Below are 18,095 nucleotides of genomic sequence, written 5' to 3' on the forward strand. Positions count from 1 at the left end.
CTCCACATACCATCACATTTTGAACAGGGGTTGGTTAGGGCTTCAACATAAGAATTTTAGGGTACGCAAACATTCAGTCCATAACAAGCACAAATGGGAATGTTATGTATTAACATCTTAAATCTGATCATAAGTATAGGTCAACCTATACATATGATACTATACCTGAGCAATAGTAGAACTTACAAATTATCACTTAAAACATTTTTACTAAATATTTGCTCAAGTTTTAGTAGCTGTCCTTTGGACCATCTTCAGAAGTGTTACCTTACAGTTTTTAGAAGCAGGCCCTTTGAATCCCTGATCCTATTGAGTAGCAAAAGGAAATTTCTAAGTGGAAGTTCTTTCCACATTCATGAACTGTCTGCAGGCATGCTAAATTGTAATAATTTTTTTTATTTGAAGAAGTGGATGACAATTAAGAGGTGTTTCGTGTTTTTATTCATGTCCTATTTTTGGCCGTTAACTGATCCATATGGTCAAGATACAAGGTGATACTGCAGAATTTAAGAAACAAAATCACCCTCATGCATACAGAGTAGATATTCTTTGGGAGTCACTATGGGATTTGATTCTTTTTTCTTTTCCCTCCTGAAGCCAGAGCTCAAGTATCCATGTGTCATCTCACTGTGAACATCACAACTCCCCGGCTCTGGACCTCTCCTCTTAATTCTCACATATCGTAGTATTAGATAAGCCTCCTGAAATTTTAGTGCTGGTTCTGGCATGCTGTGTTAATTTCAAATTGACTTAAACATCGGACGCCAACTCTTGAGAATGAAATTTAAGTTTTCTTTTTTCCTAATTCCACTTACTCAATTTAATCATTTTTGAGTATCTGCTTGAGCCTGCCTCTTCGGTAGCACTAAGGGAAAATACCTCTTAAAACAAATCTGTTGAACTTACGTTGTTTATTGTTAGGTTATCTCATCACCCAGACATCCTGTGTCTGTCTCTTTAAAGCATCAAATGTAAGATTACTCTTGTCTTGGCAAATCTGCTCCTCTTTGCTAGAATAATTTCCACTCACAGTGAGCAGGCCCTTGATAAGCAAGATCCTCGAGATTTTGTTTCAGCACTTCCGTCACTCAGATTTCTTCTGCTACCACTTTCACCTACTTTATCTTTCTTATTTCCCTAATTACCTTCTATTTAAAATTATAGATCTACAGATTCAGTGCAATCCCTATATAAATTCCTACAAAAATTCCAATTGCATTTTTTCACAGAAATAGAAAAAAATCCTTAGATTTGTGTGGAGCCACAGAAGATATCAAAAAGCCAAAATAATCTTGAGAAAGAAGAACAAAGGCAAAGTTATCACACTTTGTTTTCAAGCTATATTACAAAGCTGGTAATCAAAACAGGATGGTACTGGCATAAAAACAGACCAGGGGACCAGAATGGAGAGCCCAGAAATAAACCCACAGATATAGGATCAAATAATCTTTGACAAGGGCGCCAAGACGACACAATGGGGGAAGGATAGTATCTTCAATAAATGGTATTGGGAAAACTGGATATCCACGTGCAAAAGAATGAAATTGAACCCTTGTCTTACACTATACACAAAAATTAACTCAAGATGGATTAAATACTTAAGTTTAAGACCTGAAACCATTAAACTCCTAGAAGAAAACAAAGGGGGGAAACTCCTTGATGTTGGTCTTGGTGATGATTTTGGATGTGACATCAAAGGCACAAGTAACAAAGGCAAAAACAAGCATTTGGGACAGCCTCAAACTAAAGAGCTTCTGTAAAACAAACAAACAAACAAAAGGGAGTCCCCATTGTGGCTCAGCAGAAACAACCCCACTAGTATCTACGAGGATGCGGGTTCGATCCTGGCCCCACTCAGTGGGTTAAGGATCTGGCGTTGCCACGAGCTGTGGTGTAGGTTGCAGACACAATTACTGTGGCTGTGGTATAGGCTGGCAGTTGCAGCTCCTATTCAACCCTTATCCTGGGATCTTCCATATGCCACAGGGGAAGTCCTAAAAAGCAAAAAATAAAAAATAAAAATAAAAGCTTCTGTATAGCAGAGGAAACAATCAACAAAATGAAAAGACAGCCTACAAAATGGGAAACAGTATTTGCAAATCATATATCTCATAAGGAGGTGATTTATAGAAAAATATATAAGGAACTCATACAAATCAATAACGAGAACATGAACAGCCTGATTTTTAAAATGGGCAAGTTTTTCCAGAGAAGACATATAAATAGCCAACAGATATATAAAAAATACTGAACATCATCAGTCAAGAGGGAAGTGCAACTTACATATGCTGCAGGTGTGGGCCATATAAATAAATAAATCTGTTTCACCAACTGTCACGTTGAAATGCGGCAGAAAGTGAATCCCTGAGTTCAGAAGGATCAAGATGGAGGAGTAAGACGTCACGCTCACCTTCTCCCACAAACACATTAAAAAAAAAAAAAAAAAAACTACATGTAGAACAGTTTGCACAGAACATCTACTGAATGCTGGCAGGAGAACTTAAACCTCCAAAAAGGGCAAGAAACCCTCCACATAACTGGGTAAAACAAAAGAAAAGAGAGAAAAGGAATCAAGACAGGACTAGCACTATGAGAAGGAGCTGCAAAAGAGAAAAGGAACCCAAACCTTGGGAAGCCACCTAACCAACAGGGAGATCAGCTGACAGAGGGACCTCAGAGTTACTGAGAAAAGTGCAGCAGCTGGACTGAGCAGGGCAAAGCAGAGTGAGAGCTGCACAAATCTTCTGCACCACCTCCCTGGACACCACAGCCTGAGACTCTTGGGCAAGGGCTGGGTGCTGAGACTCAGGCTCCAGAGGTCTGTTCTGGGGAGAGGACTAGGTTTGGCTCTCTGGAGACAACCTGAGGCGCTATGGAGCAGTGCACCATGGGCTGGGGAGCAGAGTGCCAGAGCTAAGGGAACCTGGGCCCTTAGGAGAAGGCCCTTAGGAGGAGGTCTGGGCCCTTAGGAGAAGCAAGGTGCCATTGTTGGGGAGGGCGAGAGGAGGAGTGGCAGAGCACCATAGGAATCGCTTTCCCTGTACACAGGCAGGCTCTTAGAGGTGAGGGTACCTCTGGCACAGGCTGCAGGTGGCAAAAGGCCACTTGCTCAGGCTATAGGAGACTGAGTTCCTCTTCTGAGGGTTAAGGGCAGCAGGGGGCTAAGTGCAGCATGGTGCCTCTTGCATGATCTACAGGTGGTGAGAACAAACCACAACAGTCATCTCAGAGACCAGAGGGGGGCATGGCCTACCACTACTAGGGGTCTGTGAACAGACTCCATCTCCAGCCCCAGTCACCTCAGAGGTCAGCAAAAAAGGCACTGCAACCAAGCACAACCCACTGATGCTCTCACTCCTCTGGGAAAACACCCTCCCTGCTGCTGCCATTGCCATATGCTCTGGGCAGTCCTCACCCATGCCTGATCACTGTCACTTCCCAGGATTCTGCAGCTAGAAGAAGCCTGTGTAACTCCTGCATGGGCTAAGTGGGATGGGGTGCTTCTTGCATGGTCAACAGGTGGCAGGGGCAAACCACTGCAGTTATCTTTGATGCCAGAGGTGGGTGTAGCCTGCCACTTCTAGGGGTCTGTGAACAGGCACCACTTGCAGCCCCAGTCACCTCAGAGAGCACCACAGAGGAGAGTATTGTAACTAAACACCACCTGTTGTTGCTCTCACTCCCCTGGGAACACACACACCCTGCCATTGCTACTGTCAAATGCTCCAGGCACTGCCTAAGTCTGCCTGAGGCTCGATACCACTTCCCAGGACTCTGACTAGGAGTAGCCTGCACTACCTTTCTGCTGGTCCTTGCTACTGTCAAGAGCCCAGCAACTAGGCACTGACTACTAGCCCTGCCCATTGCCTCCTTGCCCGTGGAAATACACTCAGCACCCTATCAAGGGGATATGCTGCTCACACTGAAGAAAGAGACAACAAATATCCACAGTCCCATGCCAAAAGTAAATAGTAACCCCCCACAAAATACAAAGGGGCACTCTTGCACAGAAATAGCCTCCAAGACTACAGTAGTTGGTTTCTCTATATTCATAGAAAAAGAAAAATATAAGTGAAATGAAGAAACTCGGGAACCATTCCCAGTTAAAAGAAAAATTCACCTGAAGCAGCAAACAATGAAACAGACCTTTGCAGTCTAATAGACACTGTATTCAGAAGGGAGATAGTGAAAATACCAAAGTAATTAAGGGTGAATATGAAGGAATTAAGAGCAGATATAAACAGTAATGCAGGTTACTTTAGAAAGGAACTAAAAAATATAAGGAGGAACCGAGAAAAAAGTAGAAAATTCATTTGCAGAGATGCAAACTAAGTTAAAGGCACTAAAGAGCAGAATGAATAATGCAGAGGAACAAATTAGTGACTTGAAAGATAGAATAATGGAAATCACCCAATCAGTACAGCAGACAGAAAACCAAATGAAAAAACGTGAAAGTGATTTAAGAGATCTATGGGATAATATAAAGTGGGGCAATCTGTGCATAACAGGGATTCCAGAAGAAGAAAAGGAAAGGGGATTGGAAATATATTTGAAGAAATTATGTCTGAAAACTTCCCAAATCTAAAGGAAACAGATACCAAGATACAGGAAGCACAGAGGGCCCCAAACAAGTTGAACCCAAATAGGCCCACACCAAGACATATTATGATAAAAATGGCAAAAGTTAAAGAGAGGATTCTAAAGGCAGCAAGAGAAAAACAAAGTGTTAATTATAAGGGAACCCCCATAAGGCTATCAGCTGATTTCTCTGCAGAAACGCTGCAGGCCAGAAGAGAGTGGCGAGATATATTCAAAGTTCTAAAAGTGAAAAATTTGCAGCCTAGAATACTCTACCCTGCAAGAATATTATTTAAAATAGAACAAGAAATAAAGAATTTCTCCAACAAACAGAAACTCAAAAAGTAGAGCAATACTAAACCCATTCTAAAAGAAATACTGAAAAGGGCTTCTCTAAATAAAAAAGAAGTAAGAAGAAATAAGATGGTGGAAATCACAATTAGAAAGCAATCACTTAAGCCAGTATACAGATTTAAAAGGAAAAAACAAAACTTCTTGTAAAAGCAACGATAAACACAAGGAACAGCAAGAGGACAAACATGAAGATGTTAAAAAGATTTCAAAATCACAGAATGTGGGTAAGGAAAGTAAGAAAATCTAGACTTTTTTTTTTTAAGAATATATTTGAGTTTATAAGACTATGACTGTCAGGCTAAAGAAAGCAGATATAGGGAGAGGTTAACATATTAAAAAAAAAAAAAAAGGCAACCACAAATCAAATCCAAACATTACATTCACAAAAACTGAAAAGAAAAGGACGCAAGCATACAATAAAAGGAAATTATCCAACCAAAAAAAGAAAGGAACAAAGGAAAAACATAGAATCAACTGGAAAAGAAGGTTTGAAATGGCAATAAATACATATCTATCAATAATTACCTTAAATGTCAATGGACTGAATGTTCCAATCAAAAGACGTAGAGTAGCAGATTGGATAAAAAAGCAAGAGCCTACAATATGCTGTCTACAAGAGACTCACCTTAGGGCAAAGGATACATATAAATCGAAAGTGAGGGGATGGGAAAAGATATTTCATGTCAATGGACAAGAGAGGAAAGCAGGAGTTGCAATACTCAGAAAAAAATAGACTTTAAAATGAAAGTCATAAAGACAAAGAAGGACATTATTTAATGAGAAAAGGATCCATTCAAGAAGAAGATATTACAATTGTCAATATATATGCCCCTAATGTAAGAGCACCCAGATACATACAACAAATAGTAGCAGACATAAAAGGAAAAACTGATGGGGATACAATCATAGCAGGAGACTTTAAAGCCCCACTCACATCAATGGACAGATCCTCAAGACAGAAATCAGTAAGGCAACAGAGGTCCTAAATGACACAATAGAAAAGTTAGACTTCATTGACATTTTTAGGACATTACATACAAAAAAAAAATCAGAATATACATTCTTTTCAAGTGCACATGGAACATTCTCAAGGATTGACCACATACTGGGGCACAAAACTAACCTCAACAATTTTTTTTTCTTTTTTTTTTTAATTACTCAAATGAATTTATCATATCTGTAGCTGTATAATGATCATAACAATCCAATTTCACAGGATTTCCATCCCACAACCCAAGCACATCCCCCCACCCCCCAAAATGTCTCCTCTGGAGACCATAAGTTTAACCTCAACAAATTTAAGAGTTGAGACCTTATTTCAGCTATCTTCTCTGACCACAATGGCATGAAACTAGAAAACAACCACAGGAAAAGAAATGAAAAAAAAAACTGACTACATGTAGACTAAACAACATGCTACTAAAAAACCAGTGGGTCAATGAGGAAATCAAAAGGAAATTTTGAAATGCCTTGAGACAAATGATAAGACACAACCATTCAAAATCTATGGGATGCAGTGCTTAGAGAGAAGTTCATAGAGATACAGGCCTTCCTCAAAAAAGAAGAAAAATCTCAAATTGACAACTTAACCTACCACCTCAAAGACAAACAAAACCTAAAGTCAGCAGAAGGAAGGAAATCATAAAGATCAGAGAGGAAATCAATAACCTAGAGATTCAAAAAGCAATAGAAAAAAATCAGTGAAACCAAGAGCTGCTTCTTTGAAAGGGTAAACAAAATTGACAAACCTCTGGCCAGACTCACCAAGGAGAGTGAAAAAACCCAAATAAACAAAATAAGAAATGATAAAGAAATATTAGTAGATAGTGAGGAAATACAAAAAAACAAAACAAAACAAAACAAAAAAACCTTATATAAGAGAATACTATGAACAATTGTATGCCAACAAATTTGAAAACCTAGAAGAAACGGACAACTTTCTGGAGACATACAGGCCTCCAAAACTGAATCAAGAAGAAATAGATCAACTGAACAGACCAATCATTAGAAATGAAATTGAATATGTAATAAAAATACTCCCTACAAACAAAAGTCCAGGACCAGATGGCGTCACAAGTGAATTCTACCAAACATACAAAGAACTTATACCCATCCTTCTTAAACTTTTCTAAAAGGTTGAAGAAGAACACTCCCAAAGACATTCTATGCAGCCACCATCACCCTAATACCAAAACCAGACAAAAATACTGCCAAAAAAGAAAATCATAGGCCAATATCTCTGATGAATATAGACTCAAAAATTCTCAACAAAATTTTAGCCAACAGACTCCAACAACATATTAAAAAGATCATACATCAAGACCAAATGGGATTCATTCCAAGTTCTCATCATATGCAAATCAATTGGTGTCGTACACCACATTAACAAAAGGAAAGTCAAAACCACATGATCATCTCAATAGATGCAGAAAAAGCACTTGACAAAGTCCAACATCCATTCATGATAAAAACTCTTACCAAAGTGGGTATAGAGGGAACATACCTTAACATAATAAAAGCCATTTATGACAAACCTACAGCAAATATAATACTCAATGGAGAAAAGTTGAAAGCCTTCCTGCTAAAATCTGGAACAAGATAAGAGTGTCCTAGCCATAGCAGTTGGACAGAAGAAATAAAAGGTATCCAAATTGGAAGAGAAAAGGTAGAATTGTCACTGAATACAGATGACATGATACTATATATAAAAAACCCTAAGGACTCAACCCCAAAACTACTCGAACTGATCAATGAATTCAGCAAAGTAACAGGATACAAAATCAACATTCAAAAATTGGTTGCATTTCAATATATTAACAATGAAATATTAGAAAAGGAATATAAAAATATAATACCTTTTAAAATTACAACCAGGAGTTCCTGTCATGGCACAGTGGTTAACGAATCCGGCTAGGAACCATGGGGTTGCCGGTTCAATCCCTGGCCTTGCTCAGTGGGTTGAGGATCCGGCGTTACCGTGAGCTATGGTGTAGGTTGCAGACGCAGCTCAGATCCTGAGTTGCTGTGGCCCTGGTGTAGGCTGGCAACTACAGCTCCGATTCGACTCCTAGCCTGGGAACCTCCATGTGCCTCGGGAGTGGCCCTAGAGATGGCAAAAAGACAAAAATAAATAAATAAACTCAACAACCAAAAAAATTAAATACCTAGGAATAAACCTGACCTAGGAGGTGAAAGACTTCTAGGCTGAGAACTATAAAACATTAATGAAGAAAATTGAAGAAGATTCAGAGAAATAGAAAGATATTCCATGCCCCCGAGTTGGAAGAATTAATATAAAAATGGCCATACTATCCAAAGCAGTCTACGAATTCAATGCAATCCCTATCAAATTACCCATGACATTTTTCACAGAACTAGAGCAAACAATCCAAAAACTTATATGGAACCACAAAAGACCCCAAATTGCCAAAGCAATCCTGAGGAACACAAACCAAGCAGGAAGCATAACTCTCCTAGACTTCACGCAATATTTACAAAGCTACAGTAATAAACACAGTGTCGTACTGGTACCAAAACAGGCATACAGACCAATGGAACAGAATAGAGAACCCAGAAATAAACCCAGATAACTACAGTCAATTAATTTTTGACAAAGGAGGCAAGAATATAAAATGGGAAAAAGTCTTTTCAGCAAGTGGTGCTGGGAAAGTTGGACAACTGCATGTAAATCAATGAAATTGGAACACACCCTCACACCATGCACAAAAATAAACTCAACATGGCTTAAAGACTTAAATGTAATGCAAGACACCATCAAACTCCTAGAAGAGACATTGGCAAAACATTCTCTGACGTCAACCGTAAACCAATGGGACCTAATCAAACTGACAAGCTTTTGCACAGCAGAAGAAACCATTAAAAGAAAAAAAAAAAAAAAAAAAGACAACATATGAAATGGGAGAGAATAGTTTCAAACAATTCAACTGACAAGAGCTTAATCTCTAAAATATACAAATAACTTGTACAACTCAACCACAAAAAAACCCAACAACCCAACTGAAAAATGGGCAAAAGGCCTGAATAGACATTTCCCCGAAGAAGATGTACAGATGCCAACAAGCACATGAAAAAAATGCTCAGTATCACTGATTATTAGAGAAATGCAAATCAAAACTACTATGAGGTACCACCTCTCACCTGTCAGAATGGCCATTATTAACAAGTCAACAAATAACAAATACTGGAGAGGATGTGGAGAAAAGGGAACCCTCCTACACTGTAGATGGGAATGTAAATTGGTAGAACCACTATGGAAAATAGTATGGAGGTACCCCAGAAAACTAAATATACAACTACCATATGATCCAGCAATCCTACTCTTGGGCATATATCCACACAAAACTTTCAGTGAAAATGATGCATTGCAGCACTATTCACAATAGCCAAGACATGGAAACAACTTAAATGTCCATCAACAGAGGAATGGATTAAAAAGATGTGGTATATATACACAATGGAATACTATTCGGCTAAAAAAGAACAAAATAATTCCATTTGCAGCAACATGGATGGAACTAGAGACTCTCATACTAAATGAAGTAAGTCAGAAAGAGAAAGACAAATACCATATGATATCACTTATATCTGGAATCTAACGTATGACACAAATGAACCTTTCCACAGAAAAGAAACTCACGGACTTGGAGAACAGACTTGTGGTTGCCAAGGGGGAGAGGGAGGGAGTGGGATGGACTGGGAGTCTGGGGTTAATAGATGCAAATTATCACATTTGGTGTGGATAAGCAATGAGATTGTGCTGTATAGCACAGGGAACTCTATCCAGTCACTTGTGATGGAACATGATGGAGAATAATGTGAGAAAAGAAATATATATGTATATATTCCAGTCATATGTATATATGACTGGGTCACTCTGCTGTACAGTAGAAATTGATAGAACACTGTAAATCAAGTATAATGGAAAATAAAAATCAAAAAGAAAGTGAATCAAATATATAGTTTATACTTGCTCTATCTTGAAATATTTTAAAAGATACATCTTTATTGTTTTAAGTTACTTCTTCACATATACCCAAAGAAATTTTAGGGTTTACTACCATAATTTTTCCTTTGATAGGAAATTTATATGCCTGCTTAGAATCTTATGTGGTTTTAGAAAACAGAAGTGTTAAAATAATTCTTAGAAAACAGGCTCATTTTTAACATGCTAAATCTCGAAAAACTGCCAGTTCTGCCAGCCTGTTAACTTCACTCTGGTCAGAGAAGAGATAACCAAAGACAGAAGGAGCTAGGAAGTGGTGGGAATAGCTTTGGGCATGCATGGAGGATAATACCTCCTCTTTTATGGTGTTCAGACTTAATGATGCTTAGCTACAATGTCTTATTCCTACATTCTTTCCTTAGTGAGAGAGGTCATCATAATAGAAGCTATATATTGAATTACCTAATGAGAGCAACACCCAACTCAGTTATCACCGAAGGCCCATAAGTCATACTGAAGACAAAACAAAGTTGAACAGAATGTGAATAGCAACTTCGCAAGTTGAAAATAAACTCAAAGATTAACCCGTCAGGCGTTCTCCAACTTCAGCAGGCATCAGAATCACCTGGAGGATTTATTGAAACACAAAGTACTGGGGGCCACCTCCTGAGTTGTTGATTCCGTAGAAGTGCGGAGCGACCTGAGGACCTGAGAATCTGCTTTTTTTTTTTTTTTTTTTTTTTTTTAAGGCTGCACCACTGCATATGGAAATTCCCAGTCTAAGGGTCAAAATGCTCACTGCAGAGCCGGATCCCCTACCCACTGAGCGAGGCTAGGGATCAGACCTGCAGCCTCATGGATACTAGTCAGATTCATTTCTGCTGTGCCACAACAGGAACTCCTGAGAATCTGCATTTTTAACAAGGTCTAAAGGTAACATTGATGCTGCTGGTTCTGGTTTAATTTTTAGAACCACTTCCATAGATCTTCAGCAGTAAATACTGGTGGGGAAAAACAGTAGAAGGTATCTGTTGAGTATCTGAATTTCTGGGAAATGTCTTCAATTCTTGTTTTAAATTGACATCTTATTATTTAGAACTTCATTTTGAATATGCTTATTACTTAGGCTGTTTGTGTGCTATTGAGTTAATGACTAAGTAATTAGAGCCTGAGTCCTTTGCTACTTATGAGAACAGTGCCATCTAGAGGCATTAGCCCAAAGGGCCACCACCGGGCCAAAGGAAGCTGTGGTTTCTAGAAGGGGTGAAAGGGCAACTCATCTATCATCAAGGATTTATTGACAACCTACTAGGCTATTATGTGTGGAGCTACAGTGGTATACAAAGAAAAGTTTCTCCCTTGTAGGTTAGTGATTTTCCATCTCTGTTGGGAATAGCGCAGAAGTTCTACAAAGGGCAGGTGGGGTTCTGGGCTTCACCAGTCCCAAATTGTTTGATCAGAACAGTTCTCCTTTCATCTGTTTTACATACTGGAGTTTGAAAATGCATGTTAGAGTTGATTGCTTGGGATAGGGAAGACAGATATGTTACTCGTCATCCAAGATTATTGTTCTCAAGTATAGGTTTTCTGACATGCAAAATATGGTGTGAAAGGTACGTAGTCATTGAGAGAAGGGACATAAGCTATAACCACACGTCAAATGCTGAAAGTATGTTTTGCTTCATATTAGCACATGTTAAAATTTTGAACAGTTGGAAATAATATTCTAGTTACACCACATTATCACAATCATAAATTGAGTATAATTGGGAGAACAGATGTTCACCAATGTCAGAAGAGGGTTTTTCAAGGAAAAAAAGAAGTGTGAAAAGAAAATTTGAGGAATTAGAAGTATAAACTCTTTCTGGCTTTGATTTGCCGTGGAGTCAGCTTACTTGATGGCAGATTCATTATCAACTATTTTAAGTCATTTGTTCAAAAAGTGTAACATAAAAGCTAGAAATCATAGTGGTTTAGTTTCAGCTGATAAAACATTAGCTAAAAAACTTACACACTCTTTCAACTGATTCCGTGATGAATTTGGGTCATGCTTATCCAAAGAATCAACAAACCACTCCCTTGCCAGTACCCAAACTGAAAGGAGGAAAGCCAGAAAAGCTTTCTCCTGCCAGGGTTATGATTGGCAGAGGGACATGGAGGTTACATGAACGACTAGATGAGCCCATAGCAGGGACAATCAGTCACTTAAGTCTCAGGGCTCACAGTCACTAGAAATAGACATGGAAGTCTCTCAAGAGGTAGGAAGAAGAAGCAGAAAAACCAAAGGATAGAGCAGGAAAAGAAGTTAAGAATCAAACTCTTAAGACTCTCAGGGAAGACAGAAGTGAGAAGCCGGGCAGGAGGAGGGAGAATAGCCCTGCGGTTGATGTCCCTTAACACAGTCCAGATCATTGCCCTGCCCTTTGAGAGCCTCAGGGATCTTCTCACTGCTTGCACAGTGAAGTCTGGAGTCCTTCAGGATTCCTGCTTGGTCTTGTCTCAACCTTCCTGGCTCACCTCATTTGCTTCACTCTCCCATAACCACAAACAGACACAGAACCCATCACAGTGTCTAAAATTAACACCTCACACTTTTATGTTCCACTATCATGAACTCAGGGTAAATTTCATTTTTCTTTTTAGTTATGTATGTGTACTGGTAAACAACATATGATATTGTTTTGTGTGCTTTAAAAACTTGACCTAAAGAGTAAACTGTATATTCATCTTGCTCAGAGAATTCTTTAAAATATGAAGTACCATTTTTATCCTTTTCATCTACATAAGTAAGTTATTTAATTAAAGTTAGTATTAAGATATAGCTTTGGAGAGTTCCCTTTGTGGCTCAGCAGCTTAAGGACCCAATGTAGTCTCCTTGAGGATGCAGGTTTGATCCCTGGCCTCACTCAGTGGGTTAAGGGGCTGGTGTTGCTGCAAGCTGCAGATCCAGTGTGGCTGTGCCTGTGGCCTTAGCTGCAGCTCCAATTTAACCACTAGCCTGGGAACTTCATATAAGGCAGGTGTGGCCATTTAAAAAAAAAAAATAGAGCTTTGGAGTAATAATGGAGGCAGGGTGAAGACTTAGCTAGTTGAGGAAATTGTAGTGTAAGATTTAGAGTTATTATCTGCAGACGCATTTCTACCAGCAAGTTCATGTAGCTCTAATCTCTGGTCTTATTAGGCCTGTGGTCATTAGAGACTTGTAAGTACTGTTTGTATGACAATATATAGTAAAACTTAACGCATTTATATTTACTGCATAGCTAGATAAAAATGTGTGTATGTGTTGAAATATATATTGTGAAACTTAGGCCATTATGATTATATTCAAATAGGTATCTTAAATTATAAAATTATAATGATGTACATGTAGTAAATAGTATTTTCCAGTTCTCTCTCTTGGTTTACTTGGAGAAAGGCACAGTACATTTTATGAATCCGAAAGAGCATTATCTTTCTATCGTGCTTTAATAAAACCCTCTTCTCAAGGAAATGCTTGAAATATACTTACTTCAGGGTTTTGTAATAGCGTTTTTATCTATTTCTGTTTTCTCTTATTAGACTGTGAGCTCCTTGAAGACAAGGGGGTATATTGTATTTATGTCTCTGTTTTCAATGTTACCATGAGCCAATTAGTCACTATTTTCTGTCAGAGCAGTCAATTTAGTTCATGTAAAATGGAAGAAAATCATAATTATCAGATTTACCTGTGTCTTGAAGCTACAAAGGATGCATAATATTTTGATCCAAAATTGACAGGATTTTAATAACTGAATCAATCAATTTGAATAACTAATTGAAAAGTAAATGTGAAGTACTGATACTATGTAATTCCTCAAAGAACTACTTCGGACCAGATTATATACACCATTTGAAATAAACTCTAGCATCAATAAATGAGCTGTCAAGTGAATTCCATTGAGATGGGTCTGAGAAATAGGCTCAGGTTCTAAAAGGAAATTGTCAGTATGATAATTTATTGTGATAATTCAAGACCATATATTGATAAAGAGTCAGTGATTTGGATTACCATCTATTATTAATCCAGACAGTTTTCAATTTTGAAACCGTTTATGTTCCAAATATACTTAGTTGACTATAACTTGGAGTACATTTTCCCTATAAAATAATAGTATAAATCATTTCCATATTATTCTGATTTTGACACAATTGAATGTGATTTTTTTATAGTATTTTATGGAGAGTTAAGTTGATAATTCCTGGAATTTTTTTCAGAGTATGTTAAAATAATAATGGGAAAGTATACAGTTAAGTATATAGATATTCTTTTAACCTTTAGTTTTTGCTAGTGAAATAATGTCCAGGGAGCACAGTGAAATTTTCTATCATTGATTATTTATTTACAGAAAGTTCTTTCTCCATTAATCTTATTACTTCAGGAAACACTAAGAAGTATGTTTTTATCTTGAAAATCTACTGAGAAATTCCCAGAGGTAAAGCCAAACTTAACCTCTAAAATATTCATTTCGATAATCATTTGAATTATCATGTTAAAGTTCATCTGAAATATGTTTTAGGGCCTTATTTCTAGTATCGGTGAAGATCTAAAATGTTTATTGTATTCAGCCCCTTTTCTTTCGCTTTGCTCTAACCATATAAATGTCCTTGGTATATTTTTGAGGGAGGACTTAAATGACGGGAATTTCAAGTGCTAGCAATCATAAGTTTCATTTCTCAAGTAGTTTATGCCAGACACTTCGTGTGTGCCTTAAAGTGTTAATGAAAACAACATTCTCAGGAGAATAGAATCGCTGTCTCTGTTTTACTTATTTATTTTTTAAATTTTTTTAAGGTTTTAATATCTTCCATTATAGTTGGTTTATAGTGTTCTGTGGATTTCTACTGCACAGCAAAGTGACCTAGTCATACATATATATATTCTTTTTCTTACATTATCCTCCATCATGTTCCATCACAAGTGACTAGATATAGTTCCCTGAGCTATACAGCAGGAGCTCATTGCTTATCCACTCCAAATACTATAGATTTCATCTATTAGCTCCAAACTCCCAATCCATCCCACTCCCCCTCCCTCCCCGTCCCCCTTGGCAACCACAAGTCTGTTAAGAAACTCATGGACTTGGAGAACAGACTTGTCTCTATTTTATATATAAGGAAATTGAATCCTGAGGTTAAAGGATTTGCCTGAGTCACATGGCTAGTATGGTGCTCGACTGGATTTGGAACCAGATTTATCTGTCTCCAATGCCCATGATCCTTGTACTCCACCATACTTTGCCAGTGAAAGGAAAACTTCAACATTTTCAAAAGTTGTCTGTTTGAGAGAGAAAGAATTTGGGTTGCAAATATTATAGGCATTTGTTTGGGGTATCCTGGATAGAGTGATCAGAGAAGATATGTGAGAGTAATGTAGTGTAAACAAGTCAAACATTAAGTAGATATTAAATAAACAAAAATTTGGATCCAGAGCTGTCGGAAGCCCTACCAAAGTCAAATTTCCAGATTCTATCTCTCCCTAATTCTGTATTATGCTGAACTTCCTTGTTGTATGTAGGATGAATTCTAGGCTGACCTGGGAAGAAGGATTAGAGCAGAACATGTCTCACCTGGGAGATCGGCAGTACCACTGGAATATGGAACTAAGCCTCATTAAGCCAATAGAAAGTACTTCAGAAGTGCTTATGACAGGCACTGGGGAGAGTTAAGTAAGACGTGAATTGTGAAGTAGGAATAAATTTGGAGTAGTGTGGTGAGGTAAACAGGATGTTGTGGAAACTGAAAAGAAGGCTACTTTATTCCTCATCTACTGAATTATAAAAAGGCTTCTCAGAGGAGATAACACTTGTTGAGAGTTTGAAGGATGAAGAGGAGTTAGCCCAAATAATAAGGGTGGGGGGGCCTGAGCCCTGAAGGAAAAAAAAACAAAACAGCATGTACAGATAAAACTGAAGAATAGTCCTTCATAATAAGTTTTGGGTGCCTTTTGAATGAGCCACATTATGGCTCATTATAGTTTGCCTCAGTACCTTGCAGGAATCATGAAGGCAATACATTTAGTATTCCAGTGATTCAATTTTTCTTTTCTTTTTTTTTTCTCCTACGGCTACACCTGCAGCATATGGAAGTTTCTTGGATCTGAACCGTGTCTGTGACCTATGCAGCAGCTTATGGCAATGCTGGATCTTTAACCCATTGAGCAAGGCCAGGGATCAAACCTGCATCCTCACAGAGACAACATCAGGTTCTTAATCTGCTGAACCACAATGGGAACTCCTCAGGGATTCAAGTTTTGGAAAGCAATTGACTGCCTTGTGATATTCTGAAATGTTATACCCTGTTACCGGGGTTATATATATATGTTCATAGGGAAAACCTACTGAAGTTTTTCTGTGCTCGTAGAATATTAGAGCTGGCAGCATCCTCAGAGATTGTCTAGTCAGTTCATATTTTCATCCAACAATAATATTTACTGTGTACTAGTCACAGAGGACACAGAGATGAAAAGATGTACCTTGCCTTCAAGGAGCTCACAGTCTAAGAGAGGAAATAGATACACAAGTGTGATAAAGTGCTGTAGTAAAAATTGCATACTTGTTAAGCACAAAGGAAGGCTCATTCCTTTTTCTTGAAGGTAACCTAGATAAAATTTTAATTAGATCTTGAAGACTCTAGGAGACAATTCATTTGTGAAAGGAAGAAAGGATATTTCAAGTCAGGACTGTGCTGGTTAAAAGGAACAGTTTAAAACATTTCTACTTAAGTCTTTCAGTCTTTAAACAAACAAAGATTATCTAAAATAATGGAGTAGTGTCATGGATTTTCTTGGTTGTCTATTAATCATATAACTTAGCCTAACTAGAGGTTTTCAGTGTGTGATCCTGGGACCAGCAATATCAGCATCTCCTGGAAACTTAGAAATTAGAATTTTTGGGTTCCAGCCCAGACCTACTGAATCAGACTGGTGGTGGGTCCTAGCAATCATTGTTTTAACAAGCCTTCCAGAGGATTCGGGATGCATGCTTAAGTTTGAGAACTGCTGGCCTAAATCAGCAGTAGTTCATGGAATACTTGAGAGGTCATGGGCTTTGAGGACAGAGAGACCTGGATTTGAAGTTCGCTGTCTCACTTAATAAGTACGTAACTGCCAGTCTGTCACCTATTATCTGGGAGCTTTGGGATTTTCATTTGTAAAATGAAGATGAGAATACTTCTTTTCCAGGGCTATTGTGAGAGATTGATGGATAGCATTTAAAGTGCTAACGCTATGGCTTACACGTGGTAGGCTTTCAAAAATGTTAACTACTGGGAGGAATAATGGTCCCCTGGTAGGTAGCCTATCAGGTTAAGGATCTAGCGTTGTCGCTGCTGTGGCTCAGGTTCAGTCCCTGGCCTTCCATGCGCTGCAAGCAGGGCCCAGGGGGAAGTGTAGATGTATCCACAGTGGTTGGGAAACTAAAAAAAAAAAAAAAAATTTTCGGAAAGATAACTACTACTATTGTTCTTGGGGTTTTTTTCCATATGTTTTTCCCAATGAAGCAGTTACTTTCACTTTCACGTTTTTGCTTTTAGATCCAAATGCTCAAGAAATTAAGGACATCTATGGACTCCGTGGTCAAGTCGAACACAAATTAGCTTTCCTGAGAACTCATGTGCCAAAGGAAATGAAACTTGTGGTCATCGGCCATTCTATAGGCTGCTATATTTCCCTTCAGATTTTGAAGCATGGCCCTGAGCTCCCAGTAAGTACTCCTCAGGGGTGACTGTAGGTGCTTGATTGTGCCCTTGCATAAATACTCTGACTTCCTTTGCTTTTTTGTCTCTTGTTCAATTGATAAATAGAACACAGAGAAGGATACTTAGTAGTTGCCTTATCCTCATCTCTATATTATTGTGGGCCTGTGTGAGTGTATGTTCATGCAGTTCCCGTAATGTTAATGCTGAAGGAGGCAGGGATTTTAGAAACAAATGCCCTTTAAAAAAAAAAAAAAAATGGAAGTATATTTAAATTTACAATATTATATTCAAATAAGTGCCTTTTAGTCTAGGGTTATCTGGAGTTCTTAAGTTACATATAAACTTGCTGTCTCTTGTAAAGGAATCTTTAAGAGCAGTCACCACCTAAGACCTAGTCAAGAATCCTGTCTAGGAAGGAGAGTATTGTGCAAATATTCTTGCCTCCTTTCAAAAGGAGGAAAATTTATCATCACCACTATTGATA

At 38.1% G+C, this 18,095-nt stretch overlaps 1 protein-coding gene across 5 annotated transcripts in view; it reads left to right on the forward strand.

The window, feature by feature from the left end:
• LDAH (lipid droplet associated hydrolase) overlaps positions 1 to 18,095 on the forward strand; it is a 111,628-nt gene that overhangs the window by 22,077 nt on the left and 71,456 nt on the right. For all 5 annotated transcript variants that reach the window (XM_005662712.3, XM_013996307.2, XM_013996309.2 and 2 more), the window contains one exon: positions 17,447 to 17,616. In XM_005662712.3, the coding sequence (XP_005662769.1) occupies positions 17,447 to 17,616 (170 nt within the window). The remainder of the gene's footprint in view (positions 1 to 17,446; positions 17,617 to 18,095) is intronic.

This window comes from Sus scrofa, chromosome 3 (genome assembly GCF_000003025.6).
Source record: "Sus scrofa isolate TJ Tabasco breed Duroc chromosome 3, Sscrofa11.1, whole genome shotgun sequence".
Lineage (NCBI taxonomy): Eukaryota > Metazoa > Chordata > Mammalia > Artiodactyla > Suidae > Sus > Sus scrofa.